This window comes from Jaculus jaculus, chromosome 2, assembly GCF_020740685.1.
Source record: "Jaculus jaculus isolate mJacJac1 chromosome 2, mJacJac1.mat.Y.cur, whole genome shotgun sequence".
In the NCBI taxonomy this organism is placed as follows: domain Eukaryota; kingdom Metazoa; phylum Chordata; class Mammalia; order Rodentia; family Dipodidae; genus Jaculus; species Jaculus jaculus.
Genome location: NC_059103.1, coordinates 126,290,731 through 126,317,457, shown reverse-complemented (window position 1 = coordinate 126,317,457; position 26,727 = coordinate 126,290,731). Strand labels below are relative to the sequence as shown.

The following is a 26,727-nucleotide window of genomic DNA, read 5'->3' as shown; positions in this document are numbered from 1 at the left end:
CCTAGGGCTGGCTAACTTGTCTGACTGAATCAGTGGGCTCTAGGTTTGGCAGGAGATCCTATTTCAAAAGAGAACAACTGATAAGATATCCAACTTTGATCTCTTGCTTCCACATGCACATGCACCTACACCCCCCCACACAGACAAGGATATATACACACACATAGCACACAACATATACATACATATGTCATCGAGTCACTTTAAAATTACTGAATTTCTTTGTGAAACACAAATGTAAAATATCTAATTTAAAAAAATTATAATTGTGCATTATGTAAGAATGGATGTGTATTCTGAGGAGAATATTGTTAAGCAACTTTCTTGTGCAAACAACATAATGTGTGCTTATACAAACAGAATGACTACACTAACACTAGACAATCTTATCTTGGGGACACTATTACACATGTTATTTTCCAGTGACTGAAATGCCTGTCCATACATGGATGCAGCTGAATAAAATAAGAAAAAAAATAGTGACTTGGAAAAGTAAACGTCACAAGCAAAGCTTCACTTACTTTTGTTTCCCTCACTTCTGACCAGGTTAGAGAAGAAGTTGGTGATGTCACCATCCTCATTAACAATGCTGGTATTGTCACAGGAAAGCCCTTCCTTGATATTCCAGATCATGTGGCAGAAAGATCATTTTATGTCAATGCTATCGCTCATTTCTGGGTAAGTCTCTCTTTTTCATTTTATTTCATTGGTGAGTATGAAAATCCCACGCATCTCTAGAAGTAATTCTTTAACCATTTATCTGTAAACATATCATTTGGGAACTTTCTACTGATCACTGGGTGGGAGGGTGCCTCATCTTCCCCAGGTTCCACCTTACCACACATCATTTAATTTTTCCTGGTCTTGCCCTATTCCAAATTCTCAGGGAAATTCCCTTTCTTCACCTTCTTCAGTGTTGCTTCAAAACTTACTATACTATTCAGATATCTTCCTACCCTAATACTAGTAGAAATACAACAGCAATTATACAAGAATGACTTAGTATTGTCATGAGTAATATGGGAGCTTATATAGATAGGGGCCTGATTTTTAGTGTGGTGATGGTTTATGTAAGTAAGACTGGGCATGGAAACAAAAGAAATGGAGGCAGAAAAAAAGCACCTAACGTTTATTGATCACTTCCTCTGTCAGGAAGAATTATAAGTTCCTTAACTGTGCATGGAGTTCTGGTATCATTTTCATTCTTTTTACAAACAAGGAAACTGAAGTCCAAGTGTTCACATTATTTCCCCAATGTCATGAAACTGCTAAACTGTCCATACTTACAAAACAAATAAGTGAAATAAGAAGAGTTCTTTAAGAAAAGAAATTAGTGGACTGGAGAGATGGCTTAGCAGTTAAGGTGCTTATCTACAAAGCCAATGGACCCAGGTTCAATGCCATAGGACCTACATAAACCAGATGCGTAAGGTGGCACATGCATTTAGAGTTAATTTCAGTGGCTGGAGGCCCTGGTGAGACCATTATCTCTTTATCCCTTCCCCCCTCCTCACTGTCTCCTTCTGCCTACAAATAAATAAATAAATAATATATTTTATTTAAATAAGTTAGTGTCCTGCCTGGGGTCTGGAGTGGCTAGATATCACTATCCAGCAGAAATGGTTTTGATAAAGCAGATGTTGTCCAACTGTTTCCCTATATGATAGCCACTACTTATCTGTAACAACTGAAAAACATGAAGTGATTTGTGGAACTGAGGGACTAACCTTTGAGATTTATGTCATTTATTTTACTTAAATGTACACTTAGGTGGCCACAGATGCCTAGAGGCTTCTGTCTTGGACAGTAGAACTCTGGAAAGTGAATAAGAGATGAAAAAACTAGAATAACTAGAGTTATTTTTTTGGGAAGGCTTACACTTGTTGGTGATTAAAAAACTAGTTACCAGCAACCAATGAGGCACGGAAGAGGTACATGTGTCTGAGACCAGGGCTTTGGGAGACATGGTGACAGGTAGGGGAGGCAAAGCCTCTGTCCTCTGTGTCTGGGGGTTGAGTGGGCTTTGGAATGCATCTGCTTTAACTGTCTCCAAATTCCACCCTATTTAAACTCAATACTTTTTTTTTTGCTTGTTAATTTTACTTATTATTATTTTTATTAATTATGGACATAATCAGTATATAAATAGTACATGTTGGTACCATCCTCTCCCTCATCCCTGGCCCCCTCCAAAGGGACCCTCTTTGTTGGAGATGGCGGTCATTCCCATGGAGATTATGGGTTGTGCATTGTGGGGGCAACCATCAGTTACCAGGAAGAGGCAATGTATCTGTGTATAATCTCCCAACTTGTGGCTCTAACAATCTTTCTGCACCCCTTCTGTGAAATTCCCTGAGCCATGTTGGGTTTGTGTTAAGTCTGCTTCAGTGATGAGGTCTTGGGTTCCTCTGGATCTCTGCTTTGGTAAGTGTTCAGTGTCCTTAGTGTCTGTCTCCTTTGCCCTTGTGCTGAGAGTGCTGCTTTCTCAGTGAACCTGATTTAAACTCAATACTTTTAAACTCCTTATAATCCTCAGCATATTGCATAAGTCTTCTTTTTGGTCACCAAGAACTAGTGAGAAACCTTACTGCAGCTCAGTGAATCTATTTGAACCAATACAAACTGAGCAACTAACACAGTGCTTGACTGTCCATAAACATTTCTGAAAATTGTTACTGACCTTGCCTGTATAACATCACCCCAAACTTTTCTCCTTGGTAAAGATAGATGCCTTCTTGGTAGAAGGAGCAAGAATACATGCATTCCTCATCATATCCCTTATTTTGCTTTAATAGCAATACCCTGGAAATCATGTCCAAATGTATGTCCCTCTCTACCTGCAGCCAGTGGCTCAAGCCATCCTCATCCCTTCTGACATCTTCCACCCTACTGCCTTATAACCCACCTATATATGCAAACAAAGTGGTACATTCAATGCATTAACCAAATCATTTCACTAACCTGCTCAAAAGTATTCAGATGCTTCTGAGCTCACTGAGAACACCACACAGTAACCCTAAAAAACCTGTAAACCCCAGTACAGTATATGATTCTCCCTTCTGTCTCCCTCCTCTCTACTTTCCTCTCACTTGTGGTACTCCAGAGTCCTGACTCAGTCCCACCAAAGTGCATTAGACCCATGCCTAAGGATCTTTGAAGGACCTGTTCTGTCTGAACTAGGGTTGAAGATATCAGAAAGGATGAGCACGGTTTGAGCCATTGGCAGCAGTAACACTGCATAGCCTGTAAACCCCAGTACAATATTAGTCAGGATTTTGGTATATCAAAACTGAGAAGAAAGAAGAGGGAGGCAGATAAGGGGGAATCACCGTATTGTACTGAGGCTTACAGGTTATGTGGGGTTACTGTGTGAAATCGACCTCCCTCAATATCCACAAAAATCTTTATTGCCTATAAACACTTATGGGAGAGAATCTCTCAGCCACAAAACTGGTATCAATCCAGTAGCATATAGACATCAGTGCCACATATGAACCATAGCTATTGCTCCTTAATAGTGAGCTTGTCACATGATACTAACTAAAAGTTATTGCTAGATATGGCATATCTATCCTCTAAGAGTGTTATCAAGATCTTCAATTATATCTCGAAAAAAAGAAGGCTGGTTCTTGCTGAGCATATAGATGCATCATCATGAAAGATGTCAGTGACAGTCACTAGTAAAATCTGCCTATTTTCTCTATGTAGGTATGTGGATAAGGGCAATGAGTATTTTTCAAGCTATCTATAAAATTTATTATAGATTATATGATGATTAGACTAAGTCAAACTATGTTCCAGGTATTCCCCTAAGCTTACTGCACTATGACAACATTCACTTAAATTTGAACTACTTAAAAAAAATCATCAGGCTGGAGAAATAGCTTATCAGTTAAGGCAGTTGCCAGCAAAGCCAAAGGACCCAGGTTTGATTCCCCAGTACCCACATAAGGCCAGATGCATGAGGTAGCACATGTGTCTAGAGTTTGTTTGCTGTGGTGAGAGGCCCTGGTGTGTCCATTCTCTATCTGCTTCTCTCTCTCTCTCTCTCTCCCTCTCTCTCTCTGTCTCTCTCTCTCTCTCTCTCTCTCTCTCTCTCTCCCCCTCTTCTCTCAAATTAATTCATTAATTAATCATCCATACTTTCTTCTGATGATTCAATTTATAACCCAAACTAAGAATGTCACCTTTAAGAGTTTTGAGATTGAGGTTCTCAGATCTCTAATGGATATAACCAAGTCATCTGCAAATAGGGCTAACTTAACTTCTTCATTTCCAATTTGTATCCTTTTTATTTCTTTCTCCTGTCTTATTGCTTGAGCTAGGACTTCCAGTTCTATGCTGAAGAGCAGAGGTGAGAGTGGACACCCTGTCTTGTTCCTGATCTCAATGGGAATTCCTCCAGTCTCTCCCCATTAAGTATTATTTGGGCTTTCGGAGCTTTATATATAGCCTTGATTATGTTGAGATATAGACTATCCATGCCTAATCTCTCCAATGCTTTGATCATTAAATGATGCTATAAGAACATAAAGCACATTGAATGTCCCTCACAGACTCATAATCTAGCCCTTCTCAGTTTGTCCTTCATAATTAAAACTGTTTGAAAAAGTAAATTGCATCTGTACTGAACATGTACATCTTTCTTATCATTATTCGCTAAACAGCTCAAAATACTTGAATAGTATTTACATTGAATTAGTAACCTAAACATGATGAAAAATATGCAGGAAGATATACACAGATTATATAAAAATGCAATATCACATTGTATGAGGGACTTCAACATCTTTGGAGTTTGGTATCCCTCTACAACTGAAAATGACTCTACAATAAATTCTGTTCTAGTCAATCTCTGAAAGAGTATACTCTGATTGTGGGCCAGTCATATGCTTATGGGCTAATTCTGTGTACCATACCTATGTAACAACATCATCTTTAGCTTAAACACATACTTACTCTTTTGTATATGATGTCTGTGGTATGCATGTGCATGCTCATATGTCTGTGAACAAAAATGTGGGAGGGTGTGTCCACATGCCCATTTGCATGCATAGTGGATATTAGGTAACCTTCCTCAATCACCTTTTTATTTACTGAGGCATGGTCTCTCACTTGAGTCCCGTGCTCATCAATTCAGCTAGTTTAGCTAGCCAGCTTGCCGATGTGACTCTATCTCTGCCTCCTAAGCCCTGATGTTACAGATAGCTGCCAGTTCCACCCAGCATGTAGATGAGTGCTGGGGATCCAAACTCTGGTCTTCACACATACACAGCAAATGCTGTATTCACTCTACTTGGTGACATGATACTTTCCATGAATTTTAATGACTTTAAAAATGATACAAATAAGGTGTCTCAGAGACTTACCCAACTTAATATAACCCGCAAATCTTCCAGTCATTAAAGTTGACACTAAAAAAAAAAAAAAAAAAAAAAACAATATAATATAATCCCTGGTGATAATAAATAGTTGTCAAAGAGATGAAATTTCAGATGTGTAAAAGATAGCATATATAAACAAGTCCAACTTGATGTACTATCTGAAGTCCTTTTTAACTTTTTTTCTTTTTGTATTTAATTTAATTTTTGACAACTTCTACACTTACAAACAATAAACCAAAATATTTCCCTCTGCTCCACCATTTCCCCTTCAGAGCTCCATTCTCCATCATATCCCCTTCCTTTCTCCATTAGTCTCTCTTTATTGTGATACATCATCTTTTTCTCCTATTATGAGGGTCTTGTGAAGGTATTGCTAAGCACTGTGAGGTCATGGATATTGAGACCAATTTCTGTGTGTACAGTTGCATTGTAAGGAGTGGTATCCTTCCTTGGGCTCTTACATTTTTTCCACCACCTCTTCCACAATGGACCCTGAGCCTTGGAGGATGTGCTAGAGATGTTTCAGTGCTGAGCACTCCTCTTACTTCTCAGCAGTGAATTGCCTTTTGGGTCATCCCAGTGATCATGCCATCTAAAAAGAGAAGCTTCTTTAAAGAAAAGTGAGAATAGCACTAATATATGAATATGAACATTAAGTGTAGTGCTTTCATGGCAGTTTGGTGAGAATAATATATGTATTTAGCCAAACAAGAGCAGGCTTTAAATCTACTTCAGTGATGAGCTCTCGGGAGCCTCTGGATTTCTACTTTGGTATGTGTTGAGTATCTCCACCCTGGCACTGATTGTCAGGCCCACCATGGAAGCAGCACTATTGCTCATCTCCTCAACTCCTGTGTGGTTTCACCTGGGCTTTGACTGAGATGCAAGGGATGATTAATTGCCTCCAGTCTTGCTACCTTCTGGAAAAAAAAAAAAAAAAGAACAGATTTCCCAATGGAGAGTGAAGTCAGCAGAGGTTAAATTGGGTAAGTGGTCGGGCATGGTGTGGTGGCACACGGCTTTAATCCTAGCACTCGGGAGGCAGAGGTAGGAGGATCACTGTGAGTTCAAGGCCATCCTGAGTCTACATAGCTAATTCCAGGTCAGCCTGGACCAGAGTGAGAAAAGCCAAAAAAAAAAAAAAAAGGGGGTATGTGTAATTAATTCAGGGAGAGGTTGATGGATGTAGTCTCTCGTTTAGTCAAAGACTAGTGGGAGCTGGACATTAGAGAGCCTAAACTTGTCTCCATAGGATTCTCACCTGGCTTCCAATTCCAGATATGGGTTCCTTTACTGAGAGGATCTCTTAGCCAATCAAAAAGCCATTGGATTCCCACTGAGGCTGTGTGCCACCATTGCACTGGTGTGTACTTCTTGTCAGGCTGGTAGAAGCACTCATATTTAATCCCCCTTTTCCTCTGCAACACTCCCTGGCAGATGTGATAGAGATGACTCATCTCATGCTAGGCAGCTTTAAGGATTTCTGTTTTTCACCACTATTTGTAAATCCCATGCTTTCCAACCACAGTGAGAGCAGCATTGATCAAAGGTGATAAACATGTAAAATTAGAAAACTTTTGGAAGACCATAACCTCTCCATTTAGCCAATAAAGTGTAAACCTCCCTCTATAGTCTATAACTTTCCAGGCCATAGCCTTCTGACCTATTTCACAGTACAAGGCATGAATTTCTTCCTGCTGTGCAGGCTCCAGATCCAGTTAGAGAGCAGTTGAGTCTATGGCCATACCACCCTGAACGTGCCCGATCTTGTCTGATCTCAGAAGCTAAGTAGGGTTGGGCCTGGTTAGTACTTGGGCGGGAGAGCAGTTGATTGCCGCCATGACTTATGTGCCATTATTCCCCTAGTGGGCACATCTTGTCCATCAACCCTTTTCATCAATTATGAAAATATATATGAAGTCATTAATTATGGTAACATATTTAAATTAACATGTTTGTAGTCTTCATAATCAAAAATCTCTGATCCATAAATTAATGCTTAAAAATTTAAGAAGTTCATTCATTAGGCTTTATTCTTACAATGTCCTTTAAAATAATTTCTACCAATACATTATAGCTACAATCCTAGGCACTTGCACAATAGCCCCTCTTACTTACAATTTTGTTTTCCAAATACAGTTTTGACAATACAGCATGATGAAATCTTACACCACATCACACCACTCCACTCTGTGGTGAGTCATTGTTTGCCCCAGTGTCTGTCTCTGTGTGTGTGTGTGTGTGTGTGTGTGTGTGTGTGTGTGTACACCAGTCACACATTATACTCATTAGTCACTTAGTAGCCATGGTTTTTTTTTATTTTTATTTATTTATTTATTTGAGAGAGACAGACACAGAAAGAAAGACAGATAGAGGGAGAGAGAGAATGGGCACACCAGGGCTTCCAGCCTCTGCAAACGAACTCCAGACGCGTGCGCCCCCTTGTGCATCTGGCTAACATGGGACCTGGGGAACTGAGCCTCGAACCGGGGTCCTTAGGCTTCACAGGCAAGCACTTAACCGCTAAGCCATCTCTCCAGCCCTAGCCATGGTTTTTAAATCAGTTGTTGCAGTAGCTATCACTCTGCTTATTTCAAAGGAACTTCATTTAATTTAATAATGGCCCTGAAGTACAAGGTCACGGATTCTGGCAATTCACATATGCCAAAAAAAGATTTAAGGTGCTTTCTTTAGGTGAAAAAGCTTGAATTTCTTAACTTATTTTTTAAAAGGTGATATATTGGGGTTGCTAAGATCTATAGTACATTAAGACATTTTGAGAAAAAAGAGGTCACATTTTATTACAGTGTAGTATTGTAATGGTTCCAGTTTATTATTAATTATTGTTAAACTACTATTGTGCTCAGTTTATAAACTGAATTTTATCATAGGCATGCATCTATTCATAGGAAAATACATAGTATACATAGGGCTACTCTCCAAGATCTGAAATCCATTGAGGTTACTAGAATGTAATCCATTGGTAAGAGGGGGATTTCTATAAATACCTAGACATTTTATCTCTACATGGGACAATTTTCCTCAATTGAAAGCGTAGGGAAAATAGTAGCAAATTCAGCCCCATCTCAAAGGCAAAACACATAAATATATGCATAAAATATATTTTAGAGAAAAGCAAGTAAAACTAAACCCCTGAAAGTGGTTAGACCCTCATTTTTCGAGTGTTTAGCTACGTACCAGATTGCTGTAGGCCCATACCTACTCTCACATCTGAAAAAATTCTCTACCACAAAGTATGGAATTCCTTATCAAAACGGGAGCTAACCCACGCCTTGCATTTCTCAGCTTCCCTTGTTTGAAAATGTGGTGCCACAGTGGAACCACCATACCATAGGATTTCAGACCCCATATCTCACCAGGTCTGGGGCTGACCCAGAACCTTCAAGCTTTTTAGCTGAAAAACAAAACAGTCTGGATAATTCCCAGCATAATTTTGACTGGTAAAACCAAATTTTTCAGTTCTTAATTTTTTAAAAAACTAAAATGTCATAACCACAAGGAACAGATGTATAAATTGTCACTGCACACAAGCATGGCATGTCAAAAGATCCCCCAACTGTCACTACCTAAGCAGAAACCCAGCCATTAGTTCAGCAGCCACAGAGCAAGGTTAGTAAGACAAAATGGTTTTGAAAGGCAAAGTGCTGTTTTTGATCCAGTGCCCTTTTCTCTGTAGGTTGAACACATTGGGCAACCTCTCAAATGTCTCCAGTGTAAAATGTTGACACTGTCAAATTATAACTCATAGAATTAGATGATTAGCATTGCTAAAATTAAACTGAATTCAGTTATGGGAATAAATAGAATTACGTAGCATGAAAAATGATGACATGAGAAACTAGAAATTTTATAGTTGTGGGAAAAGTAACACTGAACTAAGATCACTAATCTCTTACCAGACACTGAACCGTAGGCAAGCTTACGAGAAAATGCTCTACCAGGTGCAAGTGTCATAATCTTATTTCCAAGATTTCCATCATTGCTTACGAGCAAAAGAGCTTAGTAATCGGGAAAAGAGGATGGAAATGTGCCCCAGAGAATATGTACAGTTCAGGGATAAGGAAATTAATAGATTTTTGCAACATGGAGAATTATGATATTAAGTTAATATCTTATTTAAGGATGAATGTGTGAACCTAGTCAATGTAGGTAAGAACATATCTAAGTCACAGCACACAATTCCAAAGCACTTACTTACCAGGTATGCATTGGTTATATTGAAATTCACTTCTCCTTAAGTAAAGTCTCCATTCATTCAACATGCTAGGGTGAGGGAAAATCATGGTGATGGTGAAGTTCTAAAGTAATGTTGACTAAATGTTTTTATTTTTTTATTTTGCTTTTTTTTTTTTTTGAGTTATGGTTTCACTGTAGCAGGCTGACCTTGAACTCACTGTATAGGCCCTGGCTAGCCTTGAACTCACAGTGATCCTCCTACCTCTTCCTCCCAAATGCTAGAATTAAAGGCATGTACCGCCATTTCCAGCAGGAGTGACTAAATCTTAATGTGAATTATTAGAAACAATATGAATCATTTAGCATATTTTTTAAAACTAAGTACTAAGCTGGGCATGGTGGCACATACCTTTAATTCCAGCACTCAGGAAGCAGAGCTAGGAGGATTACCATAAGTTCGAGGCCACCCTGAGACTATATAGTGAATTCTAGGTCATCCTGGCCCAGAGTGAGACCCTACCTCAAAGAAACAAAGCAGAAAAAAAAAAAAACTAAGTACTAAAATATTTAGATAACCAACAAATATAAAAAAAAAAAAACTCATTTTATTCAATTAGTAGAGTTTACTTCAAATGAAAAGGAAATCATCTATTATCTCTTATACTGCTCTTTGAGAACAGTGGTTGCATAAGTCTACTTTTGTACTGCCATAGAATTTAACACATGATGAGTACTAAATAATTATTTGCTAAGTGAATTAATAAATTCATCAACTGCTTACAAAAAATTAAAGTAATAAATAAATCAATGAATGACATATGATATTCATATCTTCTAGACTTGCAAGGCTTTCCTTCCTGCCATGATTAAAGATAACCATGGTCATTTGGTGTGTATTTCAAGTATAGCAGGACTAGTAGGTATCAATGGACTATCAGGTGAGTATTTCATCTTACCATTTATCTTTGTGTTGCTCTGAAATTAAGACTCTGAAGTCACAGAAAAGCTCTTCATACACCAATCTTGGAACATCTAGCTAGTTTTCTTGGTTTTACATAAATTTAAATGGTTCACATCATTGTCAAGCATATAGTTCAGGCAATGAAGGATTTAACTGTTTGCTCACATAAATGATTTTTTTATTATTAAGAACATATTTTATATGGATACATGATGTGTTGGTACCATCTCTTCCATCCTCCCTGCCCCCATTCTGCAAGGGACCCTCCTCAGTGGGGTTGCTAGAATTCACCATGGGTTGTGGGTTATGCGTTGTGAAAGCAGCAGTTAGTTATTGGGGGGAGGCAGTGCCTCCAGGCATAACCTCCCAACCTGTGACTCTTACAATCTTTCAGCCCCCTCTTTTGCAAAATTCCTTTAGACTTGTTCGGTGTGTTTTACATCTACTTCAGTGATGAATTCTCTCTCAGGAGCCTCTGGATTTCTATTTTGGTATATGTTGAATATCTTCAGTGTCTGTCTTCTCCCTGGCACTGATTGTCAGGCTCACCATGGAAGAAGCACTCTTGCTTGTCTCCCCACTTCGTCTGTGGTTTCACCTGTGCCTTGACTGAGATGCAAGGGGTGGATTATCTCCTCCAATATCACTACCTTCTGAAAAAGAAAAAACAGATTCTCTAGCATAGAGTGAAGTCAGCATAGGTTAAATTGGGTAAGTATAATTAATTTAGGGACAGTTAGATGGATGTAGCCCCTCTTTTAGCCAAAGACTAGTGGGAGCTCGATATTGGACAGCATAAACTTGTCTACATAAGAGTCTGACCTGGTTCCCAGTTCCAGATATGGGTTTATTTCCACTGAGCAGATCTCTTAGCCAACCAGAAAGCCATTGGTTACCCACCAAGACTGTGTGCCACTCTTGCACTGGTGTATACTTCTTGCCAGGCTGGTTGCTTCTGATTAGCTTAGATCCCTGCTTGCTCATATTGTTGGCCACTTTCCCCCTGTAGCTTATGTAGTGCTTTCCAGCACTAGATGGCTGTCTGTGGATGGTCTCTTCGGGAATCCAGGCAGGTCTCTTCAGGTTCTATGCTGGCAGCATATGGGATCTTCAGCGATAGGATCTTACTTTTAACCTCAGGTGGGTAATAAAGTGCTTTGACAGAAGCCTGCCTTGTTTTAGGGACCTCATAGGTCTCTCTGATCAACAGCTCAATGTGGGCATCCCCTATTTCTGGTATTGTGAGCTACAGGCCAGAGTCAAATGTTTTTAAGGTTAGACTTCATCTCACCCTCTCCAGGACCCTTCTTTTCAGGACTACTCTCTATATTCCTGTTGAAGGTTATATCTTTTACTCTACACAAATGATTTTAACAGTGGTGTTCTGTCCTCAAGGGCAAGCCAGAGAAAGGAAAAGTTTTATTTTTTAATAATTCTAATAATTCACTTTTCAAGCCTATTACTACTAGCTTCTCACTTTGTTTCAGATTATTCTGCAAGCAAATTTGCAGCCTTTGGATTTGCTGAGTCCCTCTTCCTTGAACTAAATTTGCTAAAGAAAACTAAAATTAAGACCACCATTGTTTGTCCCTTTTTCATCAAAACTGGAATGTTTGATGGTTGTACAACCAAGTAAGTGAAGTGATTATCATAATCTTTACTCTTATGATAACCTTTTATTGTATGTCAGTAATCATCTGATTACTTGCAAATTTTGAACTCTTACTAGTAAAACAAAAGAACTTCAATTCCTAGGGTAGTAAAACATATTTCAATGAACCTAAAATTAATGGATTTACCTAACAAAAATAATATAAAGCATATGCATGCTTAAAACATACCTTTTAGGTATGATAAGAATATTAAAATATAACAGAAGTTGTTAAGGAAAATGTATTAAAATAGCACTTTAGTTTTGAGAAAATAAACTTCTATATACAAAATATTAAAGTATATGTATCCCCAAAGATGAAATATTTTGTAAGACCAGCTTAACACATATATGAGAATTGTTACAAAGTGAAGTTTTGGTATAAAGGCTAAACTTGTGTACAATAATTTTAGCTAGAATATCAATGAAGCATGTGAACTTCTACAGAAAAGAACAATAGAAAATATTGAAAAAATATAAACATAACATGCGGACCAGTGTAGTTGTGTTATAATTGTGAGAAAATGAACTGACATGATGCAAATGACATGAATCAGCTGTGCTTGTAATAGACAGCCAACAAAGGCTGATGACACTATTTAGAGTCTAATTGTAAGAAAAGTGAAAGAGCAAAGCAAAGGAAAACATTGGACTTGATCTCAAGAGACAAAGCCTGCTTATTGAAGCACAGTGAGAGGCTGCAGCCTTCCCGTGGGATGGAGGCTAAAACACTGAGCTAGGCTGGGGTTTAAGCTTATAAGGAGGATCCTAAGAAAAACAGACTGGACCAGGTACAGGCCCAAGGGAAGTACATTAGGAACTCTAGTTATTTGTGTTCTTACTCAGAATAACCTTTAAGCTTTTTCAGCAAAATTGTCTAGTGAAAACACCCAGATGATTTCTGTTCCTTCAAGGCTTTCTGAGTTAAGGAAAGTTTATCAATCAGGGGAGTTGTCAGGCTCATCTGAGACTGAATGCCTCTGACATTTCTTCAAGGCCTTCTAGTCCAAGGGACAGTCATTAACCCTTTAGTTCCCTCTGGTTTTCAGGAAGAGTCACTAACCCTTCACTAATGAAGCTATAAAGCAAAGATAAAGTTCTAAAACAGGTGATAAATACTTGATGGAATATAGATGACTAAGGTGTATGCAAAAGAGACATCTATTGGCTGGTGAAAATTAGGACATGCCATGGATTGAGAAATATTTAGTCAGCAAAAAAAAATTGTGGAAACTCCATAAAATTCTAAGAGATCATGGCATTTGGGGCCAGGTACTTCACCTGTGCCTCAGGACAATCAAGTAGCAGGGGCTGCCTTCCCATTCCCTTAGCACCTGATGGTGGAAGAGCTCTTCTTTGTAGGCTTACAGAAGACAGCCTCATCAGAGCCTCTTTTCCACAGCTCCATGAGGTAGAGGGCCTATACAAAGTAAACAGCTTCTTCCAGATGGGTTTGTTACTCTGACTCCAATTGTCACCAGATAAGAAATGTCTGGAGAGAGGCTATTTACGAAGAGAACGGACCCTCTTTGTAGAGCAGCTCTTCTTTTGTTCGAGGTAAGGTCTGACTCTAGTCCAGGCTGACCTGGAATTCACTAGGTGTCCTCAAACTCACAGTGACCTCCTACCTTACCTCCCAAGTGGTGGGACTAAGGCGTGCACCACCACACCGGACCCCTCTTTCCCTATCCTTAGCAGTCAACTGTCATGTCCCATCTTTTCAAGATTCCTAAGACAGAAGATCAATTGTATGTTTTACCACAGAGTAACAGTATACCTCATCCGCCTCAGAGTCTGAGTTGCAGCAAATACATACGGAGTGGTGGCAGCAGCTGAGTGGTGCCGCTGCTCCCTGTCATCCTCCTCGAACTTTCACATCCTGAATGGCAATGTTGGTTGTGAAAAGTCTCTTGCTCCACAGTTCAGATGTTCTGCCAGGTGAAGGTCAAAGATTCTCAGAGTCTGTATCATGGGACCATTGATTGAAATCTCATTAAGGAAAATATCACTACCAATTAGCAAGTTGTGTGGGAAAGAGTTGGGTCTGACTTGAGGAGCAGCAGACCAGCCAGGAGCCTAACTAGAAAATCAACAAAACAGCAAGTGATTGCCGGCTAAAACCACAGTCATCCCTGACAGGTGAGGAAACTTTGTTCATGTCCAAGACTACATCTTCTGAGAAATGATATCAAACCACCATATGGACAGTAGTAAGGGGAAGACACATTTCACTGAACTAGTCCAAAAACTCTATGGATAATTAAATAAGTAAACAACCATAACAGCAACCACAATGAGGGAGTATATCTAGAGCTATGAAATTATATTATCTGAAATATCTGCTCCTTTGGTTGAACTGTTGTTTGTTTTTGAGACAGATTCTCATTATATACCTCAAGCTGACCTTGAACTTATGATCCTTCTGCCTCAGATTGTCAAGTTCTGTGATTATAATAGAGTTGGGCCAACAATATCTATTAAAAAAAAGAATTATAAATTGCACAAAGAAGCAAAAATGTATAACTTACACACAGGGTAAAAAACAAAAAGCAATAGAAAGGACCCCAAATATTGCATTTAACAAAATATAAAGAACTATTATAAATGCTTTCTGAGACTTAAGGACCACATTTTAAAGATGAAAAGAATATTTGCAAAAAGTGTTTCATCGAATATCAAGACCTCCAATAAAAAATACAAGTTGAGAATGCAAAGTTTTAAATAAATAAAACTAAAGATTCATTGGAGCAATGCAACAGTTTTGAGCTGGCTGAATAAAAATGCATAAGCTTGCAGTTGCTTTTATAGAAGTTATGCAATCAGAAGGAAAACAAACTGAAGAAAAGCAATCAGAGAAAATTGGGAAACCATTAAACACATAAATATATATGTACTAAGAATGGCAGAGTATAGAAAAAGTAGTAACAGAACTATTCAAAGAAACATACCTAAAAACTTCCCAAATGTAATGCAAATATTAATTTATTCATGCAACAAATTCAATGAGATCCTGGCCTCAGCCTTGTAGGGGCTGGATAGACAAGTTGGATGCAATGGCTAGGGGCCAGGCAGCTGGGATGATGACAGGAATCAGCTCCTGCCCATCTATTTTCCCTTGAGCAATGGTGAAGAGAGCACCTAAGACCAGAGGCTGGCCTTGCATACATGCTAGGGCAGAAGATATGGGGGATTTTGGAGGTCACTCTCTCTCTCCCTGTGCATCAGCATGATGAACTGCCCAGGTGGAGGTACAATGGCCATGGGCAGTAGGAATGATGTCATTGAGCAGTGTGTGTGCAGCAGAGAGAAAATACTGAATCATTTCAGACTGTGTTTGTTTAATTGCCTTGGTCAAGAAATACAGATCTTGCTGGACATGGTGGTGCCTGCCTTTAATCTCAGCATTCAGAAGGCAGAGGTAGGAGTATCATCATGAGTTCAAGGCTACACTGGGAATTCCAGGTTAGCCTGAGATGGAGTAAGACCCTAACTTGAAAAGCCAAAAAGAAGGAGGAAGAGGAGGAGAAGAAATGAAAAAAGGAAATGAAATACAGATCTTAAACATTAAAAAATCTAAGTGGCTATTTATCCAACTGTATCATTTTTTTGTATCATCTGTTTTTAATATCTATCAGTGAGTTGCAGGAAAAGGCTCAGTGTTTGTGTTTTCACCAGATCAGCTTCAGAGGCTACTTAGAACCAGTCCAGACTGGAATGCATAGGCTTCTTGATTTAGATGGTAGGGATAGAGAAGTCACACAGATCATGAACCCTTATTTTGAAGAAATCAAAGCCACTGAACTTTCTGAAACTATGGTATGACAGCCCGGAAGAAGGAATATAGAGCACTCGCCACAGATGACTGGAAAATGCAGGGCATTGGCACACAGTCATCAGGTGTTTGAAGTTGCTATGATCAGCCCCTGACTCTGTTAACAGATACTGAAAATGTCTTGGTGATAATACCAGTCAGAAATATCCCACCCTGGGCCTATACTTCATCCCTAAGTGGAAAATGTGGATGAAAAGTAGGAGAAATCATTAGAAATTTTGGAAATTATGGTATATAACTGAGAAGAACAAGTGAAGTCCCTAGTAGAAGCATTCAGAGCAGCTGGTTTTATCATCAGACTTTCAATTGATATGGACCTACCAGATTCTAGATGACATTGTCTGTGTTCTCTATACTTTATATGCAAGTGGAGACATCCAGAAGAGGAACTGTATTCAGTTACATGACAGAAGAATCCATGCAGATTGACATTCAGAATATCATGTAGGAATTTATAAAGCTGAAACATTAATATCTCTTTGTAGTTTGTGGAAGGAATATTTTAAAAATCAAACATACCTACAGATTGTTATCAGTTACACTATGTAGGTCACTCATTACGATGGAAGATAATTTCATATTCATTTGCCAAAAGGACTCATTTCCAGACTAAGTCACCATGACATTGTGCAACCATTAATGAAATAAAGCTGTCCATTCAATTCCAAACATTTCTTATAAGCTATATATGCTGATATTTTTTTCATGTCAAGAAACATTATTGTTAGTCAAGAAAAGAAGTCGGGCACAGTGGCACGCACCTTTAATTCCAGCATTTGGTGGGATGATCGTCATGAGCTCGAAGCCACCCTGAGACTACAGAGTGAATTCCAGGTCAGCTCTAAGTTAGAGTGAGACCCTACCACAGAAAACCAAAAAAAGAAAAAAAAGAAAAAAAAAAGAAAATCTTTTAACCATGTTAATAGACTTCTTTGGAGATGAAAATAGAAAGAAATTTAGTGAATTTCAAGGACAATAGACACCTGTGGTTGTATACATAAATATATTATCATCAAAATATTGAAAGAAAAAAAAGATAATCTAGTAAGCAGCAAAAAGAAGAAAAATGCCTTGTTTGATACAAGGGAAACCAAGTGCAATTAACAGCTAGCTGACTTCTCAGCAGAAACAATGGAAGCCAAAAGATGATGTCAAGGTGCTGAAAGACAAAATCAGTTAAGAGTCTTTTCCAGCAAAACCAGATTATAAAATCAAAGGTTAACCAAAAACAGAATATTTATTGCTACTTCATCATATAAGAAATAAAAGGAAACTTATTTCAGATATAACAAGTGATACCAGAGCTTGTTCTGCATTCTCACAAGAGGGAAAAGAATCAGTAATGACACAAAGTCTAAGAATTCCTTTAACTGACTACAAATGCAATACCATAAACATCATGTACATAATAGTCTCACTGAAACTATAACCTAAAGAAATGTAATACCTTTCTGTGAAAAGCACAGAGGAGGCGGGTAGGACAATGTCTGCATTAGAACAAGAAATGACACCAGGTCCATGAGAAGAGAGAAGAGAGCTAGAAACAGAGAGGGCTAGCAACACCCTCGATGTGCCTGCTCCCCTTGTTCCTTAAGCTTCTCTAAAACATGAAAATTATAAAGTAAAAGCTACAATGTTGTAATAATAGTAGAAAAGTGGGAAAAGTGAGAGAGGGTAAAAACTTCTACATATCACCAGGATAAAGATACTGTAACTGTAAAGTATATTTGTTAGATTAAGATCCATATTGTGTTCCCTATAAAAACTACTAAGAAAGTAACTTCAAAATTATTAACGGACATCCAAATAAAATTGTACAAAGTTAGAAGGAAAATTGAGGAAACTTACCATATGTACAAACATAACACAAAAATGTATGAGATACAGCTAAATCAGGAATTTTTTAACTATCAATGATTATATTAAAAAAAAGAAAGAGGAGCCAGGTGTGGGGGTGCACGCCTTTAATCCCAGCATTTGGGAGGCAGAGGTAGGAGGATCACCAAGAGTTCAAGGCCACCCTGATTCTACATAGTGAATTCCAGGTCAGCCTAAGCGAGAGTGAGACCCTACCTCGAAAAACCAAAAAGAAGTTGGGGGACTGGGGAGATGGCATAGCACTTAGGGCGCTTGCCTGCGAAGCCTAAGGACCCAGGTTCTATTCCCCAGTACCCATATAATCCAGATGCGCAAGGTGGCACATGTGTCTGGAGTTCGTTTGCAGTGGCTAGAGACCCTGGCATGCCCATTCTCTATCTGCCTCTGTCTCTCTCTTTCTCAAATAAATAAATAAATAAAATATTTTTTTAAAAAAAAGAAGAAAGGAAAGATGGCTCCGTAGTTAAAGGCACTTTTTAGCAAAGCTTACTGTCCTCAGGTTTAATTCCCCAGTACTGACATAAAGCCAAATGCACAAAGTGGCACAGGACTCTGGAAGCTTCTTTGAAGGGAGGAAGAGATTCTGGCAAGCCCATCCCCTCTCTTTTCTTTCTTTCTCTTACTCTAATCTGAGTTTTCTCTGTTTGCAAATGAATAAATAAATAAAATTTAAATTGGAATAAAGATATTAAATGAATAATCTTTCACCTTCAGAAATTATAAAAATAATAGCACACTAAATGCAAAACAAACAAATAATAAATTTATTTCAGCAAAATAAATGAAACAAAATGGAAAATTAAAGAAAATCAATCAATCCAAAACCTGCTTTTTTTGTAAAGATCAACAAAATTAATGAAACTATGGCAAGAATAGCAAACTGAGAAATGATTAAGAGATGATTCAAACTACTAAAAGTAAGAACAAAACACAAAATTCTTCAATAAAGTACTAACAAACTAAATCCAGCAATGTCCAATGATGGTAATCCATCATGATGGTATAGGATTTATCATAGGCAGTAAGCAAACAAGGCAAAGGTGTATCCACACTCACCACATATGTGAAATGGAAAGGGAAAAGAACAACTATATTCTTGGACGATATGGCCTTGTATGTACGAAACCCCAATAACTATACATACAGAGAGAGAGAGGGTTATCATGAAGATGTTATGCCTAAGAAATAATTTACCATGATTAATATATAAAAACCACATAACAATCATGTTTCTATAACCTTACCAAACATACATATTCTAAGCCAAACATGAAATTAATGAAACAATTTTACTTATAATAGCATGAAAGTAACAACATACTTAGGAATAGTTTTAACAAAAAGTGAAGAACTGGGTTGAAGAGATGACTTAGCATTTAAGACATTTGCCTGCAATGCTAAAGGACCCCGGTTCAATTCTCCAAGACCCATGGAAGCCAAAAGTGCAAGGGGTGCATGTATCTGGAGTTTGTTTGCAGTGGCTGGAGGCCATGATGCACCCATTCTCTCTCCTTCTCTTCCCCCTTTCTCTCTCTCAAATAAATAAAATGTATTAATAATTATTTATTAAAAAGTGAAGAACTTGTACAATGCAAATTAGAAAATATCTTTGAAAAACAAAAACTCCCTAGGGTAAAACTAAGCAAATATACACTGTGGAGTACTGACATAAAGACAGACAAACCATGCAGCCCAACAGAACAGAAATGATAATCCATTTCAAAAAAAAAAAAAAAGCATAATTGTTCAGAGAATTCAATGAAGAAATAGACAGCCATATAAAAAAATGAAATTGGACCCCTCCTCCAGTACCATGTCCAAGTTAACTAATTTTCATGGGCTTGGATTAGGAGCTAGGCTATCAGCCATGATATCAAAATACAAACACCAAAAGCAGATGATATACCAGATTCATCAAATTTGAAAATTTGTGTTTCAGGGAATTTAGCCTAAACTGGTGAATAATGCATGCTTTCTTTAACTTGTAGACCCTAGATTTTTTTTAAATGTTTCTATTTATTTACTTGAGAGAGAGACTGAGAAAAAGAGATAGACAGAAAGTGTGTGAGTATGGACACTACAGGGCCTCCTGCCACTTGAAACAAACTCCAGATGCATACACAACTTTGTGCATCTGCCTTACATGGGTACTGAGAATCAAACCGGGGCCATCAGACTTTGCAAGTAAGTGCCTTTAAACATTAAACTATCTCTCCAGCCCTAACCCTAGATTTTATTTACATACATAATCAATGAAAATATCAATGAAAATGTGCAGGATTACAAAAACAAAGGAGACTAACAGGAGAGAAAGAAGATGCAAAAGGAGAGGGACAAAGTGGAGGAGTATGCTCAAAGTACACTGTATACTTGTATGAAAATGACTTTTGGTACACAGTACCATGTACAATGAACACACCAACTGAAAAATTGAAAAGAAACTTTTGTGTTTCAAAGGACATCAAGAAAGTGAAACCACAGCTTAAAAATTTCCAAATTGTATCCAATTGCATCCAATTTATATTCAAGCTATATAAATACTTTTCAAATAAATTTATTTGCAAGCAGCGAGTGGGTTAGGGCAGGAGAGGATGTACAGGCCAGGGCCTCCAACCACTGCAGAAAGAACTCCAGATGCATGTTTTGCTGTGTGCATCTGGCTTTCCATAGGTACTAAGGAACGGAACCTGGGTCATTAGGTTTTGCAGGCAACTCCTGACCCATCTCTCCAGCCCTATAAATACTTTTTAACAACTGAAAAGTAAACAGAAAAGGACTAGCAAGATGGCACAGTGGCTAAGGCAGTTGTCTTTGAAGCCTAACAGCCAGAGTTTGACTCCCCATTACCCATGGAATGCCAGATGCATAAAGTGATGAACACATCTGGAAGTCTTTTGCAGTAGCTAGAGGACCTGGTGTGTCTATTCTCTCTTGTCTGTATCTCTTCTCTCTATTTCTCACTATAAAAAAATAAACTATTTTTAAAAAATAAAAATGATAAAAAGAATAACTCAGCTTTAAATCTGGCAAAAGATCTCAGTAGATGTCCCTTTACATATGAGTAGTTTCACACTAACAAACATCCAACATCACTAATCATTAGGAAGGTATAACTCAAAGCAACAATATGGAACTGGTGTTTCTCTGTTCAAAAAGACAGACTACCAAGTGCTGATGAAGAAACTGTATCCTTGTATGTTGCTGACAGGATTGTAAAATGATAGATTCATGTTAAAACCTAAATCCACAGGAAGGCAAATATGCTACTACATCTCCATTCATAGGAAATACCCAGGAGAAATGAATATAAAACCTGTACACAATTATTCATTGCTGTATTATTAATAATATCCAACAAGTGGAATCAATCCAAGCATTCATTAACTAATGGATAAATAGATAAAATGCATTGCTGTTATACAGTTAAACATTATTCATCTATAAAAAGGAATAAATTTCTGAAACATGCTACCATTATACAGCTAAACATTATTCATCTAGAAAAAGGAATAAAGCTCTGAAACACGCTACCACACGAATGGACTTTAAAGACAAAATGTTCAAAACAAGTGAATCTATAGAAATGGAAAGTAGTCTCCTGATTTGCAGGGACTGAAAAAAAGGGAAATTGTGGTGTGACCTCTACTGGGCATGAGGTTTGGGGAATTACAAAGATGTTCTAGATCTACACAGTGATGAGGAATTTTCTGTGTATACTAGAAATCACTGAATTACATTTTAAAAGACTGAATTATGTGAATTACATCCTAAAATTATTACTAAAAAAAATACAATGAGTATTCACACCAACTAGGCTGGCTGTAACTACAAACCAATGTTGGTGAGGTTGTGGGGAAACTAGAGCCTGTGTACACTGCTGATAGTATGGCAAATTGGTATGGCTACTTTGGGAAACAGTTACTCAAAATGTAAAACAGAGCTAGCAATACTGCATCTAGATCTACACCCAAGAAAAATGAAAATATATGATCCCCCAAGATTTGTAAACAAATGTTTAAGCAGCATTATTCATAATAGTTGAAACAATGCAACTATTCATAAACTGATGAGGGGATAACATACAATAGCATGTCCATGCACTAGAATAAATGTTGTATAAGAATTCAGCAATAATCAACAAAGCATCTTATGCAAGGTATTATGGGTAATTTATGACCAAAGTATTATTATTTTGTATTATTTATTTGATTCATATTTATTACTTATAATTAATAAATATTTTAGTCAAAAACATGTCAACAAACTTTATGATAAGCATAAACATAGGTAATATAAGTATATGTGTAGTTTGTACATATATATACTACATATATTAATTATTTTCTTCAAGTCTAACATTAATAAGAAAAGAATAATATTAGAATAATGTGAGTTCCTTAAATACTTGATTGTCAAGTTCACAGAAAAAATACAACCAGCTAGGGTGACATAGAATGGTATCCAGCAAAGCTACAATTTTAAATGATGTGTTTTTTTATGGATGTGGAGTGCTTAGGAATATATATTTTTTTAAAAAAAAGTCTCTAGAAAAAAAAATTATAATTCTAAAATGATAAAGGATGAAAGAAAAATGATTTGCAGATTACATTTTTTAATGTGAAAACCAGTAAGCTAGAGTTCTAAAGAACTTTTAAGGAAATAAACTATAAAGGTTAATTGTTAGCATTTATTTATGGAAAATTATTAAAGTCCTAGAATCAGCTGAAATAAACAGAATTTTTGAAAGTGCGTCATCCAAGTAATTACAAGAATAATATAGCAATATGAAATGTGAACATCCTTACAGACTTCACTTTCATATTCTCATCTATCACTTCCTAGTGATTTACAAACATCTACTCTCACTTGATGTCACAGTGGCCTACCAAAATGATACATTATATTCACCCAATGGACTGTTTGGTAAAATACATTTTGAAATTTTGTGTCCTAATGTTACATAATTACTTACATTTATGAGGATAAGAGAAAATACAAAAAAATCTAAGTAAATGCTTCTCAGATTTCACTAGAAGAAACTAAATCTATTAACCCTAGTCCCAATATTGGTCATCAGAGAAAGCATGAGACAACACCTGATATTCCCTCCTTGCTTTGACTATTTACAATTGCCCTACAACTCCATATTTGTTGTAATAAGAAAGGGCCATGGCAACCATAAACAGCTCACTGTAATGATGGAACATTTTGCATTGCTGTTTCAGGTATCCCCTTATATTACCTTTGCTGGAGCAGGATTATGTGGCCCAAAAGATTTTCAACGCTATTTTAGAAGACCAAGTTTACCTGATCATACCCAAATTTGCATATGTTGCCTTGCTTCTTAAACAGTAAGTTATGATGACCTAACTAGCCTTTTGACTATTACTTTTCTGATTTAGAAAGGCACTTCATTTTATTTAAAAGGAGGACAAGGAGCATTTTAATAGTACAAGGACCAATTACTGAATTAGTGCTAGCTATGTCTTTGTTGCTCCAGACACTGCAAACATCCAGCAGTTATTTAGCCTGTACAAGAGACCATGTTATTTAGTTCAACACAGAAATAAGTATCACACAAATTCTGGGGAAGGTTTTACAGATTATTTTTCTGGTTGATTCCTAGTGTTTTTGTGTTTGTTTACACATCTATTCATTTATTTAGGTTTTTTCTGTTTTTACTAATTAATTTTTAACATAAGTTGCAGTATGTCTCCTTCCCCATTTCCCTGCAGGCCATCCTCAGTAGGGTTATTGGTGTCACGGTGGGATAAATAGGGCCTCTGTCTCTGGGGGGAGCTGTGCCTTGTAGCTCTTGCAATCTTCCTGCTCCCTCTTTGCCAACAGTCCCTGAGCCTTAGTGGGTATATTCTGTTATTTGTTGGTGGTGGTTGGTTCGGTTTATTTTTGTTTTATATTGTTTTCAAACAGCATTTCACTCTGTAGCACAGGCTTTCAATTCTGTCTTGTCCTCCTAAATGTTGGCATTAGAAGCACCCAGCTCTTTCTGTTTTTCATGACTTATTTCTGATCAATTATTCAGTTTGACTAATGTGGAGCTCTATTTTTGGGAAAACACTAAGGTCTTTGGCAATTTCTTTATTTCATTTAGTGAAATAGTTCCCACAGCTTCCTCCAAGGCCTGTGCCCATGCTGGTGAATGGATTCAGCACAGGTCCACACCTAGCATTTACGTGGTGCCCACTGCATGCCAGCTACTGCCTTCCTGCTACTGCACTGAAAGCTCCACAGGAGCTTTACCACGTTTAGAAAATCTAAGGTCTAAAGAAGATGCATAAGTTTTCCTTTAATTTATTGTATTAGTTCTAGACATACTTAGTATGTAAACAACACATGTTGGTACCATCCTTTCCCTCATCCCTGTACCTTTTCCAAAGGGGCCCTCCTCACTGGGTATGCAGCCATGTCCTTGGGGATTGTGGGTCATGCATTGTAAGAGCAGCAGTAAATGACAGGGGAGAGGCAATGTCTCTGTGCATAATGTCCCAACTTATGGCTCTAACATTCTTTCTGCCTCCTCTTCTGCAAAATTCCCTGAGCCATGTTAGGTGCGTTTTAAGTCTATTTCAGTGATGGGCTCTTAGGATTCTGTTATTGGCAAATATAGTATTTTCTTACTATTTATATCTACTCAACATATTTCCCATTCTTCCTCAGCTGCTTGAATTTTTGGTGGACAAAAGTGTTTCATTGCATGACACCATCATACTTGCCCCAGCCTTCCTGGCACTTACCACATGGCTCACTTGCCAGCTTTTTTTTTTTTTTTTCCTAGGGACTCATGTTCTGAATTGTTTCCTGCTCTGGGCTCCCACCTGGAACAGGACCTAATATATAATAAGCATGCAATAAATCATTGCTGTAGTAAGTTGAGCAGAATGGGGATGACCCAAGCAGAAGTGATCTAAAAATACAGCCTCTAGCCATCCAGAAACAGAAGCAATGGTTCTCCAGTGCCCATTAGAGTCACCTGGTCACACTTAAAACTGTTGTTTCCTGGTGCTGAGGCCCAGATGGTCTCCTTAATTAGTGAGGGTTTTTTTTTTTTTCCTAGTTCTTGCTACTGTTGTCTAGTAAATAAGAACACAGAGAGTAAATAAAGGGACATTTGGTCTTTACAAATGATCAATGAGTGTGATGTATGATAATTTTGGTTTCATCAAGGCTCCAAAAATAATTCTAATGTATAGACAGGGTTGTCAGCCATCATGGTCCAGGACTTAGAAGGTATTCACACAGCAGCATCTCTCTGTCCATCCTTCTCATTAAATGACAGGTACACAACATGTATGATGATATTTCAGACATCCTATAATTTGTAATCTTTGAAAATTACTTCCTTGGACAACTCTGGGGCTATTAAAGGATTGTAACTTTTTCTTTGGTTTTCTCTAGAATAATATCTCCAAAAATGATCATTGTCCTTGGTGAATACCTTGGAGTGGACACTTGCATGACTTCCTTTAAAGGGAAAACAATAGCCCCTGAGCTGCCTTGTGACATTGAGAGGAAACACCAATAGCTTGAAGTTCCAGAGTGGTGATCAAATAAAATGTCAAAATGATAGACTGTTTGGAATTCCTCCTAAGGCTTCAAGCACTCCAGACTACCAAGGACCAATGAGGCTTTCAACAGTGTCAACATCACTCCTAGGAGACAGCCTGCGCATTGTGATTTCTCTTTTAGTCTTCCCTCTTCTTTTTCCTAAGGATTGTCTCTACTCCCTTGTTCTATTTCTCTGTTAAGCCAGTAAGTGTCACACAGCAAATGTTTCTAAGCAGGATCTTGGTTTGTAATTTGCAATTGACAGGAGAAACCACAAATAACACATATGTATCGATAGAAACTGAGTTTTCCTGGTGGTATAGTTTCCTTCTTGTTGCTGACACAAAGCACATGGCCAAAAGCAGCTGATGGGAGGAAAATTGTTTTGGCTTCCAGACTTTATGGGAAGCTCCATGATGGCAGGGGAAAACGTAGCATCAGAAGATGCTGAACCTCACTTCCTACATCAGGTGGACAACAGCAGCAAAAAAGTGTAATGAACACTGGCAAGGGGAAACTAGCTATAACATGCATAAGCCACCCTCCAACAACACACATCCTCCAGCAAGACCCCATTTCCCAAATTGCCATCAGCTTGGGACCTAGCATGCAGAACACATGAGTTTATGGGGGACACCTAATTCAAACCACCACATCTGAGCTAGAAGATTCTACTCACTGGGAACTTGGATGGATTTGTCCATGGATTTACTGGTGTGGTGGGGTATGTGAACAAATGCCACACTTGTCCTGCAGCAAAGCTGAGGAGAAAATAGGTCTGGACCATGTGCTGCCTCACATGGACTACTGCTGGTTCTGGCTCCTGAAGCAGGCAGGGAGGTGCCCATCACTGTCAATTGGTTGAATGACTCCTCGTCCCACCCTCAAAGCCAATTCCTATTCATACTAGCTTTGAGTTCAAATTCTGAGTTGAACATAAAAAGTCCCACTGGTGGAGCATTGAGTTTTTTATTCCTATAGTACCTTTGAAACATCACATCACAGTGGCTATTGGATAAAAATATCCAAGCATGCTTCATACCATATATAAAATGGTATGGCTTTTGCATATGACCGATACATGCTTCAAACCATCCCTATTTAGTTAGGCATAATACCTACACAAAGCCTACACTTGACTTTACTTATTCAGCACGTAGTGAATTGAAGTTTTGCATTATGTAACTTTATGATTTTTTTTTTTTGTCAAATCTTTTCTATCTGAGGTTGGTTACATCTGAACTTTCCACAATGGAGG

General features: G+C 37.9%; 1 protein-coding gene and 1 pseudogene across 1 annotated transcript in view; both read left to right on the top strand.

Moving 5' to 3' along the window:
- Positions 1–25,446, top strand: part of LOC101604913 (short-chain dehydrogenase/reductase family 16C member 6-like) — a 31,321-nt gene extending 5,875 nt beyond the window's left edge. The window contains exons 2-6 of the mRNA XM_004653466.2: positions 547–678; positions 10,420–10,519; positions 12,030–12,174; positions 23,129–23,254; positions 25,320–25,446. Coding sequence (XP_004653523.2) covers positions 547–678; positions 10,420–10,519; positions 12,030–12,174; positions 23,129–23,254; positions 25,320–25,446 — 630 coding nt within the window. The remainder of the gene's footprint in view (positions 1–546; positions 679–10,419; positions 10,520–12,029; positions 12,175–23,128; positions 23,255–25,319) is intronic.
- LOC123458556 lies at positions 15,736–16,360 on the top strand (annotated as a pseudogene).
- Positions 25,447–26,727: the final 1,281 nt, after the last annotated feature.